At 42.9% G+C, this 26,655-nt stretch overlaps 2 protein-coding genes across 3 annotated transcripts; one reads left to right on the plus strand and one right to left on the minus strand.

The window, feature by feature from the left end:
• The first annotated feature begins 10 nt into the window (after positions 1-10).
• Positions 11-18,671, plus strand: LOC309534805 (ubiquitin carboxyl-terminal hydrolase CYLD-like). Of its 2 annotated transcripts, none has more exons than XM_082227199.1 (12): positions 11-111; positions 5,013-5,441; positions 5,939-6,071; positions 7,189-7,330; positions 7,963-8,070; positions 9,788-9,867; positions 10,085-10,151; positions 10,953-11,082; positions 11,269-11,377; positions 11,473-11,585; positions 12,926-13,115; positions 13,891-18,671. In XM_082227199.1, the coding sequence occupies exons 2-12, from the start codon at positions 5,028-5,030 to the stop codon at positions 14,088-14,090; spliced, it is 1,686 nt and encodes a 561-aa protein (XP_082083325.1). In that variant the 5' UTR covers positions 11-111; positions 5,013-5,027; the 3' UTR covers positions 14,091-18,671. The 2 variants fall into 2 exon arrangements, with proteins under 2 accessions (XP_082083325.1, XP_082083326.1); XM_082227200.1 differs by having other exon boundaries at positions 54-106.
• On the minus strand, positions 18,106-23,521 carry RAB5IF (RAB5 interacting factor). Its single transcript, XM_082227201.1, has 4 exons — positions 23,355-23,521; positions 22,009-22,112; positions 18,982-19,111; positions 18,106-18,670 (listed from the first exon to the last, which is right to left on the minus strand). Exons 1-4 carry the CDS (start codon positions 23,487-23,489, stop codon positions 18,629-18,631), a joined length of 411 nt encoding a protein of 136 aa, XP_082083327.1. The 5' UTR covers positions 23,490-23,521; the 3' UTR covers positions 18,106-18,628.
• Positions 23,522-26,655: the final 3,134 nt, after the last annotated feature.

The following is a 26,655-nucleotide window of genomic DNA, read 5'->3' on the forward strand; positions in this document are numbered from 1 at the left end:
TGTATTGCTACAGAAGAAGCAGGACACACCCTTGCTGCTATTTATAAAAAGAGCAAAGCCGGCTCTTTGCAGTGACTGACAAGCCAGGAATCAGATCCCTTCCAAGGTCAGGTAAGCAAAACTGCGTTGTAGGGCTAGATGTAAAAGCGACTGACAGACTTTGTATACAACAAATAAAAAAATAATGAAGCAAGTAAATTGGTAACTTTCCACTTTCATGACTTTGTCTTTAGGTTGATTTGGATATAACAAAAGCTGGAGAGCCAGGTGTGAGGAAATAACATCCAGCCAGTATTTTCTATAATGTGTAAATTCAAGTTTGCATTCAAAATGTCAGACAAAAATCTTTCCCCCTCTAAACATTGGATTGTTGTTGTTTAGTCGTGTCTGACTCTTCGTGACCCTATGGACCAGAGCACGCCAGGCACTTCTGTCTTCCACTGCCTCCCACAGTTTAGTCAGACTCATGCTGGTAGCTTTGAGAACACTATCCAACCATCTCGTCCTCTGTTGTCCCCTTCTCCTTGTGCCCTCCATCTTTCCCAACGTCAGGGTCTTTTCCAGGGAGTCTTCTCTTCTCATGAGGTGGCCAAAGTACTGGAGCCTCAGCTTCACGATCTGTCCTTCCAGTGAGCACTCAGGGTTGATTTCCTTAAGAATGGATAGGTTTGTTCTTCTTGCAGTCCATGGGACTCTCAAGAGTCTCCTCAAGCACCATAATTCAAAAGCATCAATTCTTCGGCGAAACATTGGATACACTGAAATAAATGCATTGTTTTACAATGCCATTCAAACCCAATGGTGATCTTCATTTCAGTTATTTCAGAAAGGGGGAAGTTTCAGCCTCCCCCCAAGTGTCCCTATTTTCCAGGGACATCATTGATTTAGAGAAACCATCCCGGTTTCTGATTTAATCTCGGAATGTCCCGCTTTTCCTTAGGATGTCCCTATTTTCTTTTTTCTTTTTTTTTTTTTTATTTAGGAAAATACAGTCAGTACATCATTATACAAATATGTACCCTCATAAAAGTTGCCATCTTGGAAAAAAGTAAAAGAGGAAAGAAAAAAGAAAGGAAAAAGAAAAAAAAAAGAAAAAAAAGTGAAGAGTAACAAAAGAAAGAAAAGCAGAGAAACATCACATGCAATAATACACATACAAGTACTTCCGTCCAGCTCGGTTTTGGAATTACATAATCTTACATTAATTTGCAGTATTATTAAAGAGTAATACGTCAATGCTTTCAGTTATCGTCGATTGATAAATTATTTATTCCCTGGATGTTTTCAAAATAAATTAAAAATTTATTCCATTCGTCTTTGATCTTAACTGTATTGTTTTGTCTTATTTTTTGGGTTAATCTCGCAAGTTCAATATATTGGTATAACCTCAGTTGCCATTCTCTAACCGTTGGTAAGTCAGCGGTTTTCCATTTTTGTGCAATTTGAATTCTCGCCGCGGCCATAGCATATTGAACGAAGGTTTGATCTATTTTCTTTATTTCTTCTTTATCAATCATTCCTAAAAGGAACAACTCAGGAGTTTTAAGGAAATTATATCTCAAGATTTTTTTCAACTCGTCATGTATTTGCGTCCAGAATTCCTTCACCACATCACAGGTCCACCAAATATGCAAAAAGGTCCCGACCTTATCCCTACATCTCCAACAGGTGTTATCAACATTTTTATACATCTTTCCTAGCTTTGCTGGGGTCAAATACCAGCGGTATATCATTTTCTCTAGGTTTTCACGAAGGGCTACGCATGCTGTGAATTTTACACCTTTTGTCCACAATATCTGCCAGTTTTTATACTCTATGTTGTGACCAAGGTCTTTTTCCCATTTTACCATCGCTCCCTTCACCAGATCCTCCTTCGTGTCCCATTCCAATAATTGTTTATACATTTTGGAGAGAAGTTTTTCATTACTCTCCAAAATTTCTGCCTGAAACCTTGATTTCTTTCCACTAAAACCCACTCTCTTGTGCTCGCCCCATAGAGCATTAATCTGGTGAAAGAGCAGCCACTCTTTTATTCTGTCTTTCAACTGCTCATAAGGCTTCACCTTCCATCCTGCTTCTGTCTTCACTAAGAGGTCCTCGTAAGTACATTTCTCTTCCTCCATATTTATTTTCTTGCTTTTAATAATATCAGTTGGGGACAACCACCCTGGGATGTCTTTTTCAATCAATTTTTTATACCTCTTCCACACCTCTAGTAAAGGACCTCTAATTATATGGTTGGAGAAGCCTCTATGGGCGTCCCCTTTCTCTTGCCAAAGGTAGGCGTGCCACCCGAATCTGATGTTAAAACCCTCCAAGTCTAATAAATCTGTATTTTGAAGGGTGGCCCACTCCTTTATCCAACATAGACAGGCTGCTTCATAATAGAGCTTAATATTCGGGGCTGCAAAACCACACCTCTCTCTTGCATCTGTCAAATATTTAAACTTTATTCTGGCTCTCTTACCCTGCCAGATGTACTTAGTCAGGGTTTTTTGCCAATTTTTAAGGAGGGAGGTACCTTTAATAATCGGAATATTTTGAAACAAAAATAATAGCCTCGGGAGGATACACATCTTAATGGCAGACATTCTCCCTGTCCATGATAATTTCAGTCTATGCCAGGTATCCATATCTTTTTTGATATCCTGCCAGGCCTTACTATAATTGTCCTCAACCAAATTTATATTTTTTGGTGAGAGCCAAATTCCCAGATATTTGACTTTATTCATAATTTTAATACCACTTTTTTCTTCTAGTTGGGTTTTATCCTGTTCAGTCATATTCTTTATCAGAATCTTTGTTTTTTTCCTGTTTAGTCTAAAGCCCGACAGTCTACCAAATTCCTCTAGAAGTTCTATTATCCTACTTGTACTATCCACTGGGTTCTCCACGGTCAGGACCAGGTCATCGGCATAGGCTTTAAGCTTAAATTCTTTCTTTCCAATTTTTATCCCCCTTACAGGATGTCCCTATTTTCATTGGAGAAATGTTGGGTGGTATGGAGTTATGGAGTTATGGACCCTCAAGCTTTCTGAAGGCAATCCTATATAGGGAAGATTTTTTAAATGTTGAATGTTTTATTATGTTGGAAGCTGCTCAGAGTGACTGGGGCTACCCAGTAAGATGTTTGGGGTTTAAATAGTAAAATGATTATTATGGAATGGGACGTCCCTATTTTCATCAGAAAAATGTTGGAGGGTATGCAGTTTTCCACATTCAGCATTTGGATTTTTTTCAAGTGTACAATTCCCCTTTTCTGCAATTATATAAATAGTATAATGATATCTCCGATCTTGCCATGTGATGAGTTCAAAAATTAGGAAATAGCAGATTTAAAAGAGTCAGTGTAACTTTAATCTGTACTATTAATTTACATTGGCAAAAGTTTTGTGGGTAAAGCTAGCTTTACAGAAGGCTGTAAAAATGCAGGTGTATAGTCCTTCTGAGCTAAGGGTGCATTGATTGATTGAGCTGGGGCAGAGAGGGTCACTAACATAGCCTTAAGGTCCCTGAGAAGGAGAAAAAGAACATGAATAGGGGCTTTCTTATTGTTCATTCTATTCATTGAGCACACTGCCTCTAATATGTGCAGCTGGGAGGTGGTGTTGATGGGAGGTGAGTGAGCTCTCTTGGGCTGCATGTAGGAAAAGAAGTGCATCGTGTCAACCATCACGTTTTTGATCTTAGAGAAGCAGCTGCCCCTGGCCAGAAATCTGAGCTGAAATCCTGCAGTTCAAAACTAAGCTCAGCAGGCAATCAACTGTTGTTTCTGTTTCCCATTTGTCAATACGGAGAAGATATTGGTCAAATTTACAGATTATTGTAGGGGTGAGGAGCCTGAGACCCTCCAGTTTGCTTGGACTAAAACACCCATCATTCCTGACCATTGCCTACACTGGCCAGAGTTGTGGTCCAACAACATCTTTAGGACAACACAGGCGCTCTATCCCTGGACTACTGAAATATTGTATATGACGTTTGAGCGCTTAGGAAATGTGCTATAGAAATGCCAGGTCATTATAATATGTACAACTGCATTGCTTAATTGACTAAGCCTGCATTCCTAAGCATACCTACTTACCTGGGAGTAAAGCCCAGTGAACCCAATGGAACTTAAATCTAAGTAGAAATGGCCTTTGACAATTAAGGTATTTTGTTTTTTGGAGGACCCATCTATTTTGCTGAATCTATATTGTTCTATTTTGGTAAGAATGGTTTGTGTTACTCATTTTAAATAATTGCCACTGTCCTACATGCTTTTATAGCTGTATATTGTATTATTCCTGCCAACCTAGCAGTTCGAAAGCACTTCAAAGTGCAAGTAGATAAATAGGTACCACTCCAGCGGGAAGGTAAATGGCATTTCCGTGTGTTGCTCTGGTTCGCCAGAAGTGGCTTAGTCATACTGGCCACATGACCCGGAAGCTGTACGCCGGCTCCCTTGGCCAATGAAGCGAGATGAGCACTGCAACCTCAGAGTCAGCCACAACCGGACCTAATGGTCAGGGGTCCTTTTACCTTTAACTATTGTATTATTGGAACTCACCTAAGATTGTAAAGGGCAGGTAAGAAACCTTATATATAAATTATGTAGTTGAGTAAAACATTTTTGATAAATTAAAATTATATTCTAAATTAACTGGGCAACAGATTATTTAAAAATATAATTTTAATATAAAAAAACTAGATAAAAAGTGATTTCCTAGAAGAGTCCTCTTTTGTCCCACACAATAAAAAAATGGATCTAAGGCAAAACTTGCAACACACTTGCATGATTTAAAAATAATGGAAGTATTCATTCTGTTTCCAAACTACTGCTTTTACTTATATACAACTGTATGCAAATCAAGTCAATTAGTCTGCAACTATAATTAATGAACATGGATTTCTTCAGTTGAGCAACAGCCCTGGTCGCACTATAAAACCCCACCAATTATTTATGACCCGAGTTTGTCTCTTGCAAGCCTCTGAGGCAATCATCTCCTATCCTGATTTTTTCATGTTTACAGGTTGTATTCGCTGGCATGGATTTTGCTCCAGAGACGAAAGAAGCCTTCATTGTAACTCGAGAGATCTGTGCCGGCAGGAAGAAGATCCCCTTGGGGTCCATAGGATGCTTTGTGGAGGGCAAGCACAGCAAAGGTCGTATAGTTGACATGAAGTCCAGGCCTGTCATAGCCCTGATGAGCAGCCACATAAGACCTCTCAGCCGACACCAGGCTGCCCTGTTGCTCACCATTGAGAGCCCACAAAAGAGGCATAGCCTGTTCTGCAATGAACAGCTCTTCTCTTCCATTTGCTGCCTGAGGATCCATGATGTGCTGCAACTAAGATATGGCAGAGTGGCGACTGTTGGTATTGTGAGGGGCTTCTGGGAACGGCGCAGGAAACCGGGCAGTGGAGAGCTGAGGATGGTCCTCATTGAGGTGGAGTTGCTGGTGAGGCCATAGCAGGGCTTAGCTTCAGGGTATTCTGGTACTGTTCTGCTCCTGTTAATGGCCAAGCTTTTAGTTGCTGTGGAGAAAAGCCTTCAAATTCCCCATTTTTCATCACAGGTCCTTCTCTGAATCCCCTAATCCTTTAGCCTCTTTGTCTATGCATCTTTGCATCCCTTACTCTTTATCACCTATTCTTAAATATATACTTTATCATACCCCCTATATGACCATTCTTAAATGCATAAGGCACTACCTTTGGCAAATGGAAGTGTCCCTAAAATAAACTGGTACTGCCATTGCAGCAACAAGTTTGGGAGGGAAAATATAGATCAGGGATGTGGTAGCTCCCATCTGCCCTATCCAGCATGGCCAATGATCAAGAATGATGGGAGATGTAGTCCAACTGATACAGGTTCCCCGTCCTTGGTAATGGATTATTGATTCAAAAAAGCAGTATTCTCAACACCGATTATTATTTTCTTTGCTTCTTAAACCAGGATCCAGGAATTATTGCCCTTGGTAACAGCTCCTCCAGGCTGAAAATCGATGCAAGCAAGATTGTCGCTGTTAGCTCCAGCATTACCAACCCCGTTTGGTGCAAAGAGATTGGCCAAAGATCCCTTAAGAAAGGTAAGAGTAGGTGATGAAGTTGCAAGACCTCAGCCCCCTAAAATTTCCAGTTTGTTTGCACAATATTCCTTATTAAAGAGATCCATGGTTTTGAGATCATTGTCCCCCACTTTCTTAGTTCTTGTGATATCCGGGAAGATCACAAACAAATGAGTTATGATTTGTACTCCGCGACCTTGGTGTGCCTGGTAGTGTGTTTGTGCACCTGTAAGAGACATGCCTGTTAGGTAATAGAAGTGCCCTTCCCTTCTCTGGGTGTGGCTCCCAACATAACTCAGTGGGAAGGAGCTGGAACCTTAGTCTTGCCTGGGCAGGGAGTCCTATCTAGTTGCTGTTAAAAATAAATACAACTACTGAAGTTCCCCTGACCTCCTGCTGCCCTCCTGCCACTTTCTGTCATTAGGGCAGACCCACTGCAAATTTTCTTTCCCAAACTTACAGGGTAAGAGCAAGCAGCAATACCATGTGATCTGAAAGGGACTTCACAAGATCTCTTCCAGTGCCACAGAGAGTGCTGGGATGCAACTCAAAATCCGGCCCCCCAGGCAATTGCTTGGATTGTTTGGCAGTTGGGCATAAAACACAGGGCAGTATTTCAAGGCATCATAGTCTTGCATCCATGGGAGGGGCCTTACAGTCCTCAGGGATCTGAAATTCTGATCACAGGGAGGAGAGTAAGAACGTTCAGACTGTCCCTCTTGTAATCCCCTTTCAGGTTTCCCTGGGGGTCTGCAGGCCCTCAATGTTAAGGTTGCCATATTTCGAAAAGTAAAAACCAAGACAACCCAAAAGTTGTTGAGCTTTTTAAAGTTTACTTGCCAAAGATCCAGGACATATTGCCCCTCTGGATGTCACTTCTGCCTTTGAAATCCCCGTAATGTCCAGGAAAATCTGGACATATGGCAACCCTACTCCATGTTGTAGTTGTGGGACTACAACTACCGTCATCCCTGACCGTTGATCATGCTGGCTGGGACTGAGGGGAATTGGAGTTCAGCAGCAACACCTGGAGAGCCAGGTGTCCCCCATATGTCCTTGTTTAGATATTTTGGCTCTCGTGGTGAAGGTAGGGTTAATAACAGGACCATCATTTACCACACCCCAACTGTTCTTCTAGCGGGCAGTTACATAATGGAGCACTTGGCAGAGGATGTTGCTGAGGCAGCATGGGAACATGACGTCCTGCAGAAGATGGAAGGCATCATGAAGGGCATCCAGGGGCATTGCAACTCCTGCTACCTAGACACTACCCTCTACAGGTTTGTTCAGTGTTGGCTCTAGTTGGGGTCCAGCTCTGTGGTCTCTCCATCATTCCACACTGCCTCCTGCATTCAGCAATGCATTCAGCAAACCCTTCTCCCCTTTATTTTGCTGTCTTTTTCTGGTCTTTTTTGCAATCTTCATGGTCCCATCCTTCTTGCAAAATCCCCAGCTAGACCAGGAGTAACCAACATGGACCCTACAGATGGACTCCACATTTGGAAGCTGTATACCTCTGCATGCCAGTCGCTGGGAATGGCGGGGGGGAGAGAGTGCTGTTGCGCTCATGTCCTGCTTTCATGCTTCCCATGATGGCACACTGGAGAACAGATTGTTGGACTAGATGACCCATTGGCTTGATCCAACATGGTTCTTTTTAGGATTGCAATTTCCATCATCATCACCACTGACCATGCCTGATGGAGCTGATGGAAGCTGTAGTTTAGCAGCGTATGATGAGCTGCTACACATTGACTACTAGACAAACCCAAAATGGTACCCAGCCCTTGGAGGGCCAGTTCCATCAGCAGCAACACTAGGAAGTAGCAGGCCATGGTACCCATTTTGCACAAGGGTGATGACCTCCCTTTCTATTTCAGTTCATGTGTTTTATGTGCACATTTCTTTGCAGTTTATTCAGCTTCTCCTCTGCCTTGGATGGCATCCTCTATTCATCTGAGGTGCGCGATGCAACAGTGCAGCAAATCTTGAGGCAGCAGATTGTGCAGCCTTTGAGACAGTGAGTTCCATTGCATGTTCAAAGTGCTTGTACTCTGTCTGTGGTATTCAGCGATGGACTATAATTGATTATAGGGATAAGGGAACTTTGGACTGGACTTTTCATCCTGCCTAATTAAGCAGGTCAATAATAGAAAATACCATACTGTAGAGGTGGGGAACAGCTAGTGGGGCCAGATTCTGATCTCCCCACTCCCATGGACCATATTGACAGGTGAGCAGGCACTGGCTACACAATAGCATTTCAAGGATCTCTCTAGTGCTGGAGATCCTATCTGGGCTCGCTGTCACCACTGATAAGCCAGTTGGCACTGCAGCAAGCCTCACTTGTCAAGTAACAATTGTGAGTGCACTTAAAGGCTCCCAGTGATTTCTTTGCAGCCGTGTCTCTACCTGCCCCACACCTGATGTCACCTGTTATCTTTGGGGGCAATGGCCTTCTAGACCAAACTGGAACCTATGCCAGGCCTGATTTAGCCCACAGGCCAGAGGTTCCCCACTGCTGCCTTATTTATTTTAGGAAATGCACAAAGAGCAAGACCTCCTTCCCCTGGCCAGTGAAAAATAGTATGCAGAGTGGTTGAAAGAACTGATCAAAATGTCCACAGAAGTAATTATTGGTGTGATTACGACAGCTTCTCAAAGAGCAAATTGCTGGCCTGTGTTAATTAGTCCAGAGCAGGGGGTTGGGAAATGAATCAGGCTAAACTCCAAGAGATGGTATTGTCACAGCATGCCCACTTGCCCCACAACTGCTAGAGAAGTAGCACTGGGATCAACGCTGACTTCTGGTGACATCCCGCCAGAACTCACTGCTGCTGCTTTGCACCACAGAGGCACAACCTAGGTGAGGGGTGCAGCATAATAGCAGGAGCTGGGTGGGGCAGCACTTCCCATTTCCCCTCAAGCCGTGAAACAGGATGCACCACCCCATCTTTAGATGTTGCTGCAGTATCACTCCTCTCACCCCTGACCAACAGCCATGATGAATTGCAGCTTCCACCAGCACCAGCCAACATCTGGACAGCCACATGTTCCCCACCCCTGCTTTATAGTGAAGTCATGCATTTCACTGCATTATATACATTTCATGGAATTCATAAAACACATTACTGTTAAGAGAAAATAGAGCTATAGCCTTAATTTTTTCAGGTAGCCCTTGAAGGAAATATCCTTGTTATCATGCAAACACTAGCACATCTGCTTCCAGGTGCAGATTTTAAGGATCTTCTTTGGACCATTGAATGAACCGGCTTTTCAGGAAGGCATGAGCTGATGTTTAAAGGCTTATCTAGTATTTAACCTTTATACTTTCCACTTCCCCCAAGTGATAGGAATTTGCAGGGCTGTCTATTACAAGGTCAGTTTCGTGGAGAGAATGCAGGCTGTTTTGTGTTGTAGTTGGTCAAAGAGACTAAACAACATGTTTAGCTTTTTTAAAAAAATGTAATTATACACATTGAACATGGACAAGACACAGCAGGATTAACCTTGAAACAGCATCAGTTTCTACCAAAACAGCTGCATTCCCTTGTAGCTCCCTGGGGCTGGTTTTTTCCTAGACAGTCCCAACAGCACACATTTCTTTCTCTGGCTAAAGACAAAATTGTGAGCAGGCAGGTGCAACTGTCATTCCTAGATGATCTGGGTTGCCCATTAATGAACATTCATTGTAAGCAGGCGAGCACATAGCTCATGCAAGTATTGATCTTTCCCAGGCATGGCTATGTGGGAGCTGAGAATGTGATGAACTTGAGGAGGTCGCTGCGATGTGACAGCTTTGTTACAGAAGAGAAAGGTAAGGGACAATGTCATCATAGTCCATTCAATGCACCTCTGGGGGCACGGGGAGGTCACTTTGCCACTGCTTGCTTCCCTCCTCCCCTAAAAAAATACACTCAGACACTTTGAAGTATCTGGAATATGTCCACAAATGAAGAGTGTGCAAACTAGGAGTATAGTTCTGCACATTGCTGCAGGCCTTTTGCTATCCTAATGGAGACTACTGTTGACAGATCCAGAGGAGTTTCTGAATGTCCTTCTCAGAGAGGTCTTGGCTGTAGAACCCTTGCTCAAAATCAGGTATGGCTTTGATCTGTTGATCTTTTTATTATCTTGGCTCTGAGGGTCAGTCACCAGGGCAGTATAGCTACCATGTGACTAGGGATGCCAACTCTTGGATTCATAAAATCTGGTGACTAGGCAAGGCCTAGGATTGGAGCCCATTTCAGTGCAGCACTGGGTGTGGGTGGGAGCCTAGTTGTGTCACATGGGTGAGGACAGATGGCACTGAGTTGAGATAGGTTGGGAGGTGAGGTAAAGTTTTTCAGTAGGAAGGAGCCCAACACAAAAGCTGTTAATTTGCCTAAGAGGTACAGCTTCTATAAATTGGCTGAAAATGAGAGGGCAGGGAAAACAACTTGAAAGCAAGAAAACAATGGCCTGGTCAATATTATACCCCAATAATGACATTTTAAAAAAACATGGTGGTAGTAGTCAAGCCATAGACAGCTACTTGTGCTGTTTTGATTGGGAAGGTATGGCTTGGCCCAGATTCTTTGCCTCCAGGCAAACACTGGAGGAAAAAAGCTATGGGTAGCACACAGCCACCTCCACTGTTAAGCCTCCAGAGGTAGTATTTGTTGCTCTCTCTTGTAATGCAATGAATATATTCCTGCAGTAGATCTTGGTCCTGACAAATGTGTGTGGTTTTGCTGGCCTTAAGAGCAAGTGATTCATCCATCCTTCATGCCACTTTTGTACAGACTTTTACTAGACAGTGCACTTGTGATAGTGGCTTAACATTGGTATACATCTACATGTACATAATATGCTTCAAAACAACTGAGCTTCAAAACTTCTTCCCCCCCCCCGAAAATTTAGGTCAGACAACGAAGTGCTAGAATATAATTGTTACCAGATCCTTGCAGAGAAAGATGCTACAATCAAAGTGCCCACTGTGCAGCAGCTACTGGAAAAATCCCTGCTCTCATATGGCTTAAAGCTGGATGAGGTATGCAAATGGCTTTAGGTAGCACTGTGTATATTTCAAGGTTAGAATATTGGATTCTTGGTATTCTAAAGACCTCAACAACCACCAAGAATGATCTATTCAGGAGCAGTTCTATTTGGGCCACTCCATCTTGAGCCAACTTACAGCAAAACACATACACTCTTCAAAAAGGTCCATTTCTTCCAGATTCCTTCATGCCTCATCTTACAGATGCCTAGGTTTGGGAAGAGCTATAAGAAGTTTTCATCAGTGTATCCCTCTCTCGAGCTTGACCTCACAGATATGGTGGAGCAAGGTAAATCAAAGATTTGAGACTGGTTGGGTTTGATGTTACTAAAAACCGACTGAAGACTGCTGTAACAAACCTGGGTTCTTTTTCTATGATTGTAGCTCCACGGGTGTGTTGTGTTTGTGGAGGAGAGGCAGCCCACGGATGCTCACGGTGCCAACTGGATTCCCTCCTGCATCCCAAACTCATTAAACTGTTTGAGAACCTTTCTAAGGTACGAAGGAGCAATGAATGATTATTTCATTATAGGTCAGTGGGAGGGTTCTGTAATGACATTGGCAAGAGTTGCTAGCAGGTAGCCAAATGGTCCATGTGAACAATGAGACTTTGTCCTTAGGTTTTTTAATTAACTTTTCATAACTTTAACCAATTAATTTCAAATCTGTTACACTTTTCTGTTACAATTTGACCTACCACGTTTCATTCTGCATAATATCACACATTTCAGCTAATACATAGTCCTCTATTTCATATATTATCAGTTTCTTCCTGTTGCTCAAATTTCAAATCCTGCTCACAGTTTCATTTGGTCATCATATTTTTTCAAATAACCCAAAAAAGGCTTCTACTCTTCCATAAATTGTCCATCATATTGATCTCTTATTTGCACTTCTACCTTTGCCAGTACCGCTTAGTAATTGTGAGCCTCTGTCTTCATCTTCAGGGATTTATTGCTACAACTTCTTGCACACTTACTTACCCACCCACCAGGCAAGCAAACAAAAATTAGGCTTACGAATTTTGGCACAATTTCAACAAACAACATTCTCCCTGTAGGTAGAGATGTGCATAGTTATCTCTGCTAGATTTCTGCTGGTTGTGCAGCTGTAAAAGGCACAGCACCCTCCCTGAAAAAGTTCATAAATTTACCTCAGGTACCTTCCTTCAGAACTCTGTAACCTGCATATTCTCCTTCCTCCTCCATAACATGATAACTTGTATTCTAGGAAACAACACATTCTCCCTATTGGGAAACCCAAAAGTATGTCCCAACTGGTTAGCCTCCCAGAATCCTCTTTGCACAATAAACATTCCAGGTACCTTAGGCAATTTCTTGGCCAAGATTTCCAGTTATAGTGAAAGACCAGCTACACAAATGGCACAGTCTGTACTGGGCTGTCAGCTAGGGGTTTATTATTATTAATTCATTTACAAATTTGCCTTTTACGTTTTTATGTCTCAAGGCTATTTACACAGACATGGCTAAAATGGTTTTTAAAACAGTACAAAGAAATCTGAAAATAGGTTTCAAAGCAATGGAAAGTGAGCACCTGAAGCAGCGAGGTCTTTTCATGCAGTTGGAGAAGCCTGCCAAAACAAAAATGTCTTCAATTGTGTCTGGAAAATACAGGTGGTGGCCTCCTGCTGTAGTTCAACAGGTTTGCAAAGATCAAGCCTACATTGCTGGACTGCACTGAAGGGTGACACAGTCAAAGTGTGACACCCAGGATTAGCACAAGGAAACAGAACATTATAATCACCACTTCAAAATGTGGAAAAGCCCGAAAAACAGTGTCGAATTCTGACTAACATTCATCTGTTTCTTTCATCCAGCCACCATCTCATCGAATTGGACCGAAGCATCCTTACAAAGGACTAGGACCCAGCAGCCCTCCCACAAAGCAGTACACCTTGGATCTCTTTGCCGTCCTTTGCATAGAAAGCAGTCATTACGTGGCTTTTGTTAAATATGGCCCCTTGAGACACTCCTGGCTTTTCTTCGACAGCATGGCTGGCACACTGGGTAAGCAAGGATCTTGGGCCTTATTTGTGGGGGTTATTCTAAAAACCAGAGCTCCACCAGCTTCAACACGTGTTTCCAAGGTTTTCTCTCCCTTTCCCATTAGTTCTTACTTCCTCGCTATTTTCACTTGGACATAGCTTTCTTCAGCACTGCTGAATCATGGCAACAAATATAATTACTGTCTTGCTCTTCACAAGCTCACACAATGCTTAACTACAGGCATACCCCCCACCACTTATGCAGGGGTCACATTTTGGACCCCCCGTGAGCCTAAGTGAAAGTGCGTAAAGTGGGGGGCACCCTCTAAAAAGGCTCTAAATTCCCCTTTCCCGCCTGCTCTCCAGCTCTCTCTCCACACACAACTCTCTCTCCAACTAGAGTTGAAGCTCTGGGGCCAGCTGGAGGAGGTACAGAAAAGCAGCAGCAACATGCAGCAGCTGCGCTACCCCAGGCGTCAGCTGCTAGGTGAGGAGGCTGAGCAACCTAAACAAAGCCCTGCTGTGCCTCCAGTCTCTTTAGGGCTCCCTGTCCTCACCGACATCTTTTTGGGGCTCTGGGGAGGGTCTCCTTGTGTGTCACAAGGACTCTTCAGCTCTCTTCTGCCATTTCCTGGTATGATTCTATAAATAAAAACTAAACAAATAAACAAATAAACAAATGCTATATGTACTTCTCCATGTTTGTTTGTTTTGTAACGCAATACAATCTCTACTACTACTACTACTAATAATAATCTTTAGCTGCCTTTTTTTAAACTGTCCCTGTTTTTCTTTAGAAAATGAGAAAGGAACTAATATTCCTGTGGTCAAGGCCTGCCCTCAGATTGGAGACTATCTGGCTATGACACCCGAGGAATTTGCTACTGTGGACACCAAGCAGATGGATGCTTTTTCCAGAAGATTTTTCTGTGATGCTTACACATTCATGTTCCAAAAGCCACAGCACGCTTCTTACAAGTATTGGTTCAGAAACTGAGCTCTCTCTGAGCCAGATCTTGGAGAGAGAATTTAAAAGCTCACAAGGACCACTATCTTCCTGTTGGGAGACAGAAGCATGAATGCTGGAACTGCCAGGTTATAGGCTTCTAATAAACCCCACCTCCAACGTAACAGCATTGGTCTGCGTTATAGCAAGCCATTGCTTTCAAAGCCATATTTTCTGAGATTATCTTCCGGTTGACACACTGGTGTAAAGGTGGGAATCCCTCTCCACTTTGCAAGATGCCAAGGAAGACTGCCCAAGTGATTGTGGTGTGTTTCATCTCTACAACACCTGTAAGGTGAGGAGAGATATTTTCCTGACGGAACATCCCAACCTACCATGACTGGCAGCAGAGGATGCTGTACCTGTGCGCCAGGTGGGCATCAGCCTTGTTCACTGAAGGCTTCTGAAGCTGCTTTCATCAGGCACTGAAAATGAGCTCTTACTCATACATACAATTTATTTGTTGAACATTCATCCTGATTTGCATCTACAAAGCTTACATGGAGGTTAGATTATATTCTTTATTGAGCTTTTATTCCAATTTCTTTGTGGGGAGGTTATAGGACAACTGGCACTCATCTCATTTTATTTGTGCAGTGTTTATACATCTTCTTGTTAATTGTTCACTCATTCTACACTTTACAATGCATTTTCACACCACCTTCCTGACAATTACGGTAGTGACAAGAGCGCCTTAATTGCTTGAATCCCACCTGCAAAATACTGACAATCTAGAGGTGCCCAAGGTCAGTTCATTTGTAACCCTGAGACCTTTCCTGTCCAGCACCCTGCGTATGACTTTATTTAGATCCTGCTGTTTAAGCTCTTATTGTTTTGTAGTTTTTATATAAATGTTGTTTTTAAGTATTCTTTTTGTACTGTGTTGTCTTGGCTCTACGACTTTAAGGGTGGTTTATAAATAACATAACGAAATGAAAACACATAACTTCCCACACAACCCTACAAGCCACGTTTAGAGAGATTTTGCTTTCACCTGTAATTCCTGCCAACCATAACTTTCCTGAGTGAAGAAAAATTTACACTTTTATTGAATGAGTTGGACTGGTAGTGTGGGAAGAGTGGGAGAGGTGAGAGTCAAGGATTGGTCCTCAGGAAGGTGGGTGATAGCTTCAAGTGTTCAGCTGTGCTAGAGAGGATGGTTTGACAAACTTGTCAGCTGGTACGAGTTTATTTTACACAGCCATGTTCTTTTCCAAGACAAAGATGGATTTGCTCAGTGGGAATAGAACTGGAAGCAATCTCCCTTGGGATATGCGGCTGGAAGCTAGGATATACTGATTACTGAAGATAGGGGTATGAGATTTCCCTTAGGTTAACCATCCTGTAGCAGCTCTGAAAGAGAAACCTTCACATATTCTGAACAAATTTTATTAACAGCTGATAAGATTGCAGTCTGAAGTTTGCAGCAAGATATTTTGTTTCAGAGAGTTGGAAGGAAAGGCTTAATAAGTAATGGCAACAAACTTCTTGGGGGGGGTGTTGTGTGTATGACAGGTGGAAGAATGTTTTGATACTGTGCTTGGCTCAGGGTGTGTGTTCAGACAGAGGCTGTGTGTTCCCTGTTATGCTTCTGGAACTGCCCAATGGAAAGCAAACTGGTCACAAAGTATGGCTGTGAAAGTCCTGGATGGCTACAAAGATGTTCAGGGTATTAGCAAGCTTGTGAAGGGAGGGCAAACCAATATCAGAGGAAGCATACCACCAGGTGAGTCTATCCTAACTTGTTCAACAAATCCTAGTTAAAACAAAGCATGGATGCATTTGGATAAAATGCTAAGCCATTAAGTGTTATCTTCAGTGTTCTTGGTCTCAAACACTTTAGAAACGGTTGCTGGTTTGGTCTCCTGTTCGTATTTGTATCAACGGGCATTGATTTGGAAAAATAATAATCAGGCACAGCATCAAAGATCGTGTTCTTAGCACACCAATGAGTAAAATCCACATCAAGCTGACTCTGTACCTATCATAGATAGATGTCTTCAAAAGTCTGGGCTGAAGCTGGTCATTCCATTTCAGTAGACTGAAGCACAGATGAAACTGTGGCACCACATTTCTGAGGGCAACAGAAGAAAGATTTTCCAGTAACAAGTTATTGTTTCCTGACTGTGAAACCTCAGTGCCCAACCAGTATGAAATAGAGTCAATGGAATTACATAGACTGCATAACATAAAGCAAAAGTAATGATCATCCCCTCATGATCTGTAAATTATAACACAAAACCAAGATACTCTAGTGTGCGACTTTGGGTAGATACAAAGGCTCACATATGCAAATGGAAGTTTTGCTTTTTGTTGCCTTGAAGGCTGCTTCTGAAACTCCACAAGTTTTCATTTGGGCAGAGATGAGGAACCTGTGGCTATCCAGATAATGTTGGACTCAAAGTCCTACCATCTCCAGCCAGCACAGACAATGATCAGGGATGATTGCAGTTATACTCCAACATTAGAGAGGGCCACAAATCCTCCACCTCTGTTTTAGAAGTAGCTTGCCAAGTGGTGCAGGGCTCTTTGTAAATCACCTGGATGCTTCCAAATCCAGCATCACACCTGTACTGAGAGCGCCTGCCACAGGCAGCATGCATCCAATGCAAAATATTTATGCAAAATCAATGCATTGTGGGAGTCAGGCATGAGAAATCACACTGCAAAAGACCAAGCACTCATAGGACAACAACAAATTACTTCAAAGAAAGCAGGAGAACTTCATTCACTATGTGATGAGAACCAATTTTTAAGATCACATAGGCTAGTAATACTTGTCATCCTTTTTAATCCAGTAAGCAAGTATTAAGGGAGAAGTCAGCCCTCAATATTTAAGCCATTGTCTGAAATAAGAGCATGCCAGTACAAATGAAAAAGCAACATACCAGCTTCTTAATCATGTGACATTTATTAGAGAGCTTTCATGTATAAAATGATGTACTGTATTTGGTAGGTGACTGAAAGTGTAAGTAAACAAAATCAGATGCTGACTGAGAAATGGAATTTTAAACCCAGCAGAGATGAAAATTCTGAGGAGAAAAGGTGACTCCTTCTAGTTGATGAGGCGAGTGAGAGATTAAATCCACAAACCAGATAAGCAGAGGCTGTTAGTTGGCAACGAAGCCTGCAAGAGCAGCACCTGCCATGGCTCTCAGCACATACAGTACTTCAGGCTTTCATTTCTTTTGGCAGAATTCTAACAACTAACCAACGAAGAAGAAAATAGAAGTTTAAGGAAAGTACATTGAAAGTGACCTTGCTAAGTCAAAAATGCAAAAATGAGGGCTTAACAGAAGGCTAAGAAGAACTAGGAATTAATCCACAGTGTGTTAAGACTCAAGTCAGGTTGTCACCATAAGGCAGTCTTAGTGCAAAGCTCTTCTCTCTGCCCATTCATCTGAGATTATGATGAGAACAGACAGGTCTGGTCCTAGAAGAGACTACTTCCTAAATATATCCATGGAGACTGTAATGCATATTTTAGAAAAGATCTACAGTTAAAAATTTTAAGTGACCTAAACTAATGTACAGCCACCAACATGGTTATACTTAATGTCTTTATTTAATAATCAGAAACATCAAAATTGAAATTGTAGATCAATCCACTCCCACCCTGAAAGTGTTAATTCTGTGTACAGGACATTAGCTGCTTTAATTATTCCGCGTGTTGTGTTTCAACTTCAAAATCCTAGAAAGATCCTGAAGTAACTGAGTTCTGAAATACGTCTTAATTGTTTTGTGCATTTAGACCACTGAACTCTGAGGTAGGTTCTGAGAACTGAATTAATTTGTTAACTGAACCGTTATTGTGTTCCTAAACCATGGTTACTGTTTGTGAAAGTTCAGTAATTAAGCCAGGTAAATCCAGCACTTGCTCCATAAGGAATTAATGACAAAGTTCTAGGAAATAATCTGAAGATTCTGGTTATAACACTGTTAAGCAACCAAAATTTAAGTAACCCTGAATGAACCAGTTAAAGACATTAATACTTAATACAATCAATTATCAGATCAGATCTTTAATTTTCTTAAAACAAGCCGAGGACAACCATTAAACTCTATGCTCTTGTAATCATTTCTGTAGAGTTCGCCTCCAACCAAATGCCTCATGATGTTTATGGTTTTAAAAACATACATCTAGCGAACGGAAGACAAGTCACAAACTGATTCGATCTCATTCAGAGAGGGCAAGATAATGGACACAAATTAATTAATAAGGTCACCCTTTTAGAATACAGAAGTTTGCCGTCACTGTACCAGGCAAAATCACAGAGAAGGTTGAAAGGTCGAACAGTCTTGTATTGTTTGCAAAACATTGTGATGGCTTTTTAAAAAGTTCTGCAAAAGCAACATTTCTTTAAATAATCAGACAGGCTCAATTTCTCTTCTTAGAAGCCATTTGGCTTGTCCCATCTCCTTGGACCACGGGTATAAAAATGGGCTTATTTTACCTCCCCCCAGTTCATCAGAGGCTGCTTCTTAAAGTATTATTCAACTTATGAATACAACTGATTTGGCCGACTTCATCAATCATAATGGATGGCAGTGTAGAAGATTATCCAAACAACCTGAAAGGAAGTACAAACAAGATGACATCAGCAGCAAAGAACCTGATGTTTGGATTCAGTATTTTGCTTTCCTCTTTTTGAATAAGACTGAAACAACAGGTCATAAAAAGCTTTACAATTAGCTCTGTACTATAATCTGTACATTACCCTTTTAAATTCTTGCATTCTTAAGTAATTTATACTGTTTGTTCCCTCACTCTGATTCCTTCCCATCTAGTTAAATATAGTTATGCTTCTTAGGTGGTGATCTGTCACTTGTTTTCCAATACGTGCTCGGGGCCAACAGTCAACAAATAAGGAGTATAGATTACCAAAAACAATGCAAAAGATGTCATGAACCCTTCTTTCGTTAGTTCCCAAGTTCCACCATACTCTTCTTCATCTATCTGCTGGAAGCTACTAAAATAGAGGTACAGGACACCAGCATTTATCAGGCAGAATCTGGAAGGGAGAAAGAAGCATATTGGAAACCATCACTTTCAACTTGCACAATGTAAAGACATCAGATGTGTCAGCCACACTCCACCAGGATGTTTTCTTGTGCAAGCTACATTGAAATTAATGGGAGATGCTGAAGAGCACTACTATGCTCTTATGTAGCTCTCATTCCTTTCAATAGAGCATTCGCAGAACATCTCTCTGGTGGTGTGTGGTTCATTGGTCAGATTCGTTTCTTCTACTCTGCCCTTTTCATGGCAGGGCTACCTCTGAGGACACAGTATATTGTTATACTAATTAATATACTAAGTTTACAATATTAATATTAAATTTAGAAGACTGACAAAATATATGTATCTTATTTAAAAAATTGTATGCCACCTTTCTGTCTCAAACAGAAGGGTTCAAGATGGCTAACACCAAAAAGTTAATATTTTTTAAAAAACATTCATACACACACAAGACAGCAAATGATAAAAACAAATTCTCAGGTGGTACAATGGGTCACTGTGTCTGGCTGTTAACCAGAAGGTTGGTAGTTTCAGAGTTAAAAACTGGAATAGGAAAGCTAGGAGCCATGTGGGACCTGGGTTGTTGGCACTAAAATAAAATATGGCGTCTAGACATTTTGTTTTATTTTATGCTGTCATTCTACCCAGCAGACCACCTGATTCACCCAGCAGCAAAAAAAGAGAGATGCATCTTGCGCTGCTGCGCTGCCACACAAATCAGCTGGTCTGCAGGGTAGTGCAGCAGCAAAAGACGGGGATCTTTTGCTGCCGCACTGCCAGGCAGACCACCTGACTGCAGCCAGGCAGGTGGAGATGTTAGGCACCAAAGGTGGTGCCTGGACATCGCCATCCAGTTGCAAAAGGACGGCTAGTTTCAAATGCTGAGTGGTTCAAGCCCACCTACAGATGACTGTGGACAGGATTCCTGCATTACAGGGCGTTTGACTAGATGACCCTCGAGTCCCTTCCAAATCTATAATTCTATGATTCTATGAAATGGCATCAAGGAAAAAAAATCTGAGTCAAACACCCAGTAAGCCAAAGGCCTCCAAGGGGTGGGGGGACAGAGACCTTAAACATCAAGGACAGGGGTAGGTAACCTAAGGCCCATGGGCCACAAGTGGCCCACGGGGGTTGTTTAACCAGCCCCCGAGCTGCCCCCAAACTGAGCCACCCACTCGGCAAGTCCCCGCACTCTGCACTAAACCAGCGCAGTGCAGTGCGGGGACTTGCTTCCGTGGTTCTGGAAATTGTGTCTGCGCAGATCAGATGCCAGAAACTGTGGCCACGTGTGCGTGATCTGGCCCACGAAGGGATCTCCGCTGGAGTGAACTGGCCCAGGTGAGGTAAACCTTGCCGACCCCTGATCAAGGAGATTGAAATATCCCAGATAAGGTGTTCCCTAATCTAAGTTTGGCAACAAAGAATATTACAGATTCCCACCAACTGAACTTCAGGTGGAAGAGCACAAACAACAGGGGCTCATCTTGATGATCTGAGAAAGCAGGCATACCCAACAAGCAAAATATCCTAACTCGGATAAAGGCAATAATTGGCAATTCCGAACTGAGCTCAGAAACAAACCAGAAATCAGTACAAAAATCAAGTCGGATGTTGCAAATAGCCAGCTCTAGCCAACAATCTTGCCAGGTGAAATTTCTAGGTCCTTTTCAAAGTCACCTCATATGAACTTCATGACTGAGCAGAGATTTAAATCTTGGGTTCTTTAAGATCAGTATGCCAATAATTACACCACAATGGCATTCAAGCTAAGCTAAACTGATGAAGCAACTGAATTTCCCCACACTGAATTTCTTTCTCCCTGACATTTCCAACCTAATGCCCTGAAGTTAAATGTGGTTAGGAATTTGCAAGCAAGGCCACAATAAGCACTAGTCTGAAATCGCCAACCTCCCTCCTCGCACTCCAACAAAGACCTCAGAGTTTACAAAAATGGATGACTAAGACATGTTCAAGAGCTTTAAATGGTATTTGTTTACTAACTTTATTTTCCTTTGTCACAGCTAAGATGATACAGAACATTCTTACCAACCAACTTCACAGACAAAAACATTTTTAGGCGCTATTCATGTACAGAACTGAAACATTTAAAATATCAAGGCAACTATATTAAGGTCTACCTGCCTTTGGACATCTGTGGGAGAAGTAAAGGCCAAGGACTAAACCGTACAGAAATTCAGAGTGGAGTCCCTAAGACAATTGAATAGCATCTTGTACACCTCCTTCCGGCAGCTCAGCTGGTGCCAATTGTATTGCTCTGCTTTCCTCAGGACCACAGTGAGGCCAAGGGGGAGGTCTTGTCATTTGGGCAGCCCAGAACCTCCATACGCACTACCCAGGCTTGTGCCCTGGATGCTGCTAAGGCAGCAAAAACAATGTAGGATGCAGCAGTTACAAGTTACTGGTCTCTGCAGCCACAGCAGCCACCGTGATTCTCTGGTGGTTTGACTTCCCCCAGAGATGTATTCCATTGTCTCTTGAGAGAGAGAGATGCCAAATATATCTAGGCCTCTGAGTTGCTAGTGTTACTGTACGTTGACTGCATAAAGCACTACATATAACCCCCCCCCCGACTTGTTTTCCTCTAGACATTTCTGGGTATGTGTGTCCAACCCCCCCCTTCCCTCCCTCTATCCAATGAAAGAAAGACATTATTCTCTATTTTCCCACAAAACACACTGCAAAAAAATTGCAGGCTCACAATCTGGGAGTTGCCAACTCACAATGATTTATAATGAAATGTATATGGGAAATGAATTTCAGATCTAGGGTTTAAAATTATCCACCTTGCCATTTCAGCTGTCTCCAATTTTTTTTGACAACTTTTCCAATATATAACAACAACAAAAACAAGAAACAAAAACTTACATTGCTATGCCCACAAATCCTTTCAATGGAACAATGCCCCAGATCACTCCCAAAATAACAGCAATGATTTGCCGGAACCAGTAAATCACATCTAGAAATTCATCCTGTGGAGAAGAGACAAAAATCAAAGTTCATATGGATCTGTAATTCACGTATCTTACAAAATGCCCCTTTGGACAAAAGGAAGAAGCTCTGAAGATACATTTTGGGCTGGAGATGGAGATAATAAATAACTGTCATATAGCAGTACTTCCCACTTAATAAAGGATAAGTCTCAAGGTTCTTCTAATGTATTAAGGAAATATTCTAACATGAAGTAGTAGGATTCTGACCTGAATCACTAAGACCAACACTGTAAATGTCAAACGCTACCAGCCAATGTGCATTTCGTACTTGGTTCTGTTCTATGATGATATTTTTATATAAGGAAGATAAGCCACTCAATGGGCATCAGGAGACAATAGAAGAGCCAAAGCCAAAGCACCCTACCAGGCACCCTACTTTTGGAGGAAAAACGGTAGTGTTTTGTGATGATAAAAATTTAACACCACTGCTGCTACTCACTGTCGAATTTAAAACACTTTCATATGTGTTGCCCAACCCTATTTATTTAAAAGACCATCCCACAGAATTCAGTGGGTTTTGCTCCCAGGCGTGCTATATTGTCAAAGCTCACTGACTACGAAGTAGTTTGTCAGAGGACTTCCTACCAAGGCAACAGCAGAGCCAGAATCCAGATCAAGTATTTCCAGTTCCACAGCCTGCCTCCAGCAGGCGGGGCAAGGGGGGTGGTCAACAAAATAACGTAAGAGCAATCTGAAATTTGACAGGAAAGGATTTCCAACGCCCAATAGTTTAACCACCACGGACTTTGAACCCTGACAGGCAAGTGTTAGAACTAGGGAGAGAGGCGCCTTTGGCTCCCCCCCCGCTTTTACTATTCTGCACGCTGTGTTTATTATAAGCCGCCTGGTAGTGATATTTACTAGGAAAACCACTTGAATATATATATATATATATATATATATATATATATATATATATATATTCTAGTAGGGGGTAAATTGCATTTCTGAAATGACAGGTGGTGATGAAGGAGGGAGTAACCAGCCGTGGGTTTGGGGGCGTAAGGACTTAGCAGGAGTCAGGATCCCTCCCTTCGCACTCGGCTCCGGTGGGCGGACCTCGGGAGTCCCGTCGGGAAGGAAGCAGAGCAGGTCCCACTACGACCCCGGGAGGCCGCAGGTGCCACTCGAGTCGCCGCAGCCGAGGCTCCGGCCAACGCAGCCCCTCCAGGCCAAGGAGCTCCCCGTCGCCGAGGCAGCGCGGCCCGGCCTAGGCCTCACCTTGTCCTCCCAGGCGGAGTCGCTCCGCAGCGCTTTGCCCCACAGCGAGCCCTTCAAGGCGCCGCCGCCGCCGTTGGCCACCAGGTGCTGCTGCGGGTGCGACGTCGGCTCCTCCTTCCGCCGGCCGCCGCTCATCGTCCTCTGCCGCCGCCTGCCTGCCTGCCTCCCTCCCTCCCTCCCCGCCGGGCCGCCCTCCCCCCTCAACACTCGCAGCTCTCTCGCAGCACCGAAGGCACCCCGCGCGCCCACGTGAGCGCCGGACCGGCGACCAACCAATCGCGTCGCCCCGCTCGGGCCCACGCGGCTCCGGTCACGTGGCCGGAGCGCGCTACGGCGACAGAGATGGGCCATATCGCGGCTCCTCCTGGCCTCCGGCGGCGGAGGCAGCGCAGACTGGCGCCTGGAGGAGGGAGGAGCACGTGGCTGCTGAATCGCACGGTTGGAAAGGGGACCTCCGAGGGTCATCTAGTCCGACCCGCCGCAGTGCAGGGATAACTGAGTAGAGTAAGACTGGCAAAAGGGGCAGAGCAGGGCTACCTATATATAAAAATGTGTGTGTGTGTTACAATGTGCTTTTATCATCATCATTAATCTTTATTACGGTCCAGAGACCCAACAAATCGTTACAAAGCAATACACAATTCATACAGCCTACCTCTAGGTTAAACAAGCATTTTGTTAGAATATAGGGATCATTGGTTCTTGCAGCCACCGATAAAAACTTTGCCACTGCTAATGTTGTAGCGTTTGTCCGGTCTTCCAGTAGGAACCTGACACAGTAAGCCTCTGATTTTCCCAGGGAAGGTACCAGCAAGGGTAATATCAGTTCAGCCCTGGCTTCCTCATATTTTGCAGAGTGCAACAAAATATGTTTTATGGAATCAATGTCTTGAGCACACAAGCAAAGTCTGTCCTGGTAGGGAATTCCTCTCAACCTGCCATCCAACACTGCAGAAGGAAAGACATTTAGTCTGGCTTTGGTGAAAAGCCTTCGATAGTTTGGTACTGTCAGGTTTTTAATGTAAGATGTTAACTTAAAGACATGCCCATATTGTACTCCTACTGCCAGCAGACTACAGACTGTGTGTGATCAAGATCGCAAGTCACTGTGTGCATTATCCCATAATCTTTGCTTTAACGTCTTTAGGGCGCCTTCATAACCCAGGTAATACAGTTGGGGGGGGGGTGTGATAGACCAATAGAGGTGGCTTTTTTAGCCATGGTTTTCTGCCATTTGCTGACAAATTCCTCATTGGTCAGGTGTTGGTACAAACCCTTCCCCACCACAATGTGCTTTTATTAATTCTTTCCCAACCAGCAGGGCTAGCCCAGGACATTTTGGCACCAGAGGTGAACCACAAAATGGTCCTCTCCTCCCTGCCAGTAAAGAAAGGAGGAGTGAAGATCCACATCAGGATCTGCCACCCCTGTGGATCCTTTTGCTTGAGGCATTGCCTCACCTTGCCTTATAGGTAGGCCGGCTGGCCCTGACAACCAGAACCCGTTTGGAGCAAAATCAGAACAGCCTTGAACATATTCTTCCGAGCTTCAGACATATTTTTAAAAATTAAATAAAAACTCTGCATTCATGATGACTTGCACTGCTGATGCCATGTAGGTTGGCCCTAGGGCATCCATAAGTGCAAAGAGCCCACACAGCTTTATTTCCCCATCAGTGCATCTCCCATAACTTCGTACTAAAATCCTGCAGCTTTTTTATACCACAAATGTATTATGGTTGGTAATACACACTGGGCTCAGGTAGGATGAGAGAAGGGAACTGGAACTGGGTCTGAAGTATGAAATGTTTGCAAAATAGTAACTTAATACGTAGAACAATCCTATGCTTGACTGCTCAAGAAATCCCATTTTACAAAAAACAAAAACAAACCCCCCCACCAAAAATAAAATATAAATACAAAAAAATAAAACAAGTTAAAAGCCAAAACAGCATAAAAGCACTATGTCACAGGATTAAACATCTACGTCTTCCCCAGCATCAAAATATACATGGGATTGTGCCAAGTCTCCAGTACAGTATTCTGTTTCCATTTTTTAATATAAAAAAAGGAGTTACAAAGGCTGAGCAGTTCTCTTCATACACATTTGATTCTTTAACAATTTTAAAGAAGACATCCCAAATTATCAAGGCTGAGAGTGACACAAACAGGTGTTTTGAAACAATGTATCATATAGGTACACTTGTTGCAGAAAGGCTACAGGATCTTTTTGAGTTTACACCATGCGATATGTGAAATGGTCATGTAATATTGCTCATGTAACAAGTGAAATGGCCCTCTGGGAAAGGGAAGCCCTACTCCAGCCCTAGTTATACATAAGTAGACAAGGTAAATGCATGTGCCTTGTGCATCGAAAGGTGAAACCAGCCAATTCAGCAGGGCCTCAGTGCATATATGTGTTTGCATCTATACCTACCATTTGCAGTAAGTAGGCTGCCTTCTCACTTGGGTGGATTTCCCTTTCTGGCTCAAGATGCAAGATTGCTTTCAAATAGGATCCTAATACTATGTTCACTGGCCGCAAGGTGGCAGAAAGTTATTGTCTTCCACAGCTTTCACAACAGCCTATTATGATTCTTCCTTGACCTGTGATCTTCTTTCCCATGGGATCACAAATATAGCCATGAAAGCTAAAAGGCACTTGGGAATTTACACTACAGTGGTACCTCGGGTTAAGTACTTAATTCGTTCTGGAGGTCTGTTTTTAACCTGAAATTGTTCTTAACCTGAAGCACCACTTTAGCTAATGGGGCCTCCCGCTGCTGCTGCGCCGCAGGAGCACGATTTCTGTTCTCATCCTGAAGCAAAGTTCTTAACCCGAGGTACTATTTCTGGGTGAACCGAGTCTGTAACCTGAAGCGTATGCAACCTGAGGTACCACTGTATTTGCTTAACTCATTGCTCTCACAGTGGGAATATGGCTCCTAAAACTGCACCACAATATAACAAAAACTATTAAACACATAACCATAGCTGCAAAGCATCAAAGCCAAACCTTCCAGTGGGCTTACTTAAATTAAAAAAACAACCCCTTCTGGGCCACAAATTGGTGAAGAGTCAGAACCAAAGAGGAGAGTGTACCTGCCTATCATACTGGCAACTTGGCAGGAGCCTCCAGAACATACCTCTGGAAGTATGTAGTTCTTTATTGTGCTTTCAGGTCATGGTATTTATTGTCTTCGTGCCCAGTATTGCGAGTTTCCTACATACACTGATGCCTCGGGTTAAGAACTTAATTCGTTCTGGAGGTCCGTTCTTAACCTGAAACTGTTCTTAACCTG

The sequence above is a fragment of the Podarcis vaucheri genome (assembly GCF_965113315.1).
Source record: "Podarcis vaucheri genome assembly, chromosome: 6".
NCBI lineage: Eukaryota > Metazoa > Chordata > Lepidosauria > Squamata > Lacertidae > Podarcis > Podarcis vaucheri.

What these genes read in the sequence shown, in the direction of transcription:
- LOC309534805 (XM_082227199.1), top strand. Translation starts at nt 5,028, where the DNA reads ATGGATTTTGCTCCAGAGACGAAAGAAGCCTTCATTGTAACTCGAGAG. An exon ending in CACAGATATGGTGGAGCAAG is followed by an intron (nt 11,378 to 11,472) that starts GTAAATCAAAGA and finishes CTATGATTGTAG; the next exon opens with CTCCACGGGTGTGTTGTGTT. An exon ending in TGTTTGAGAACCTTTCTAAG is followed by an intron (nt 11,586 to 12,925) that starts GTACGAAGGAGC and finishes TCTTTCATCCAG; the next exon opens with CCACCATCTCATCGAATTGG.
- RAB5IF (XM_082227201.1), bottom strand. Translation starts at nt 23,489, where the DNA reads ATGAGCGGCGGCCGGCGGAAGGAGGAGCCGACGTCGCACCCGCAGCAG. An exon ending in ACTCCGCCTGGGAGGACAAG is followed by an intron (nt 22,113 to 23,354) that starts GTGAGGCCTAGG and finishes TCTTCTCCACAG; the next exon opens with GATGAATTTCTAGATGTGAT. An exon ending in GGATTTGTGGGCATAGCAAT is followed by an intron (nt 19,112 to 22,008) that starts GTAAGTTTTTGT and finishes TCTCCCTTCCAG; the next exon opens with ATTCTGCCTGATAAATGCTG.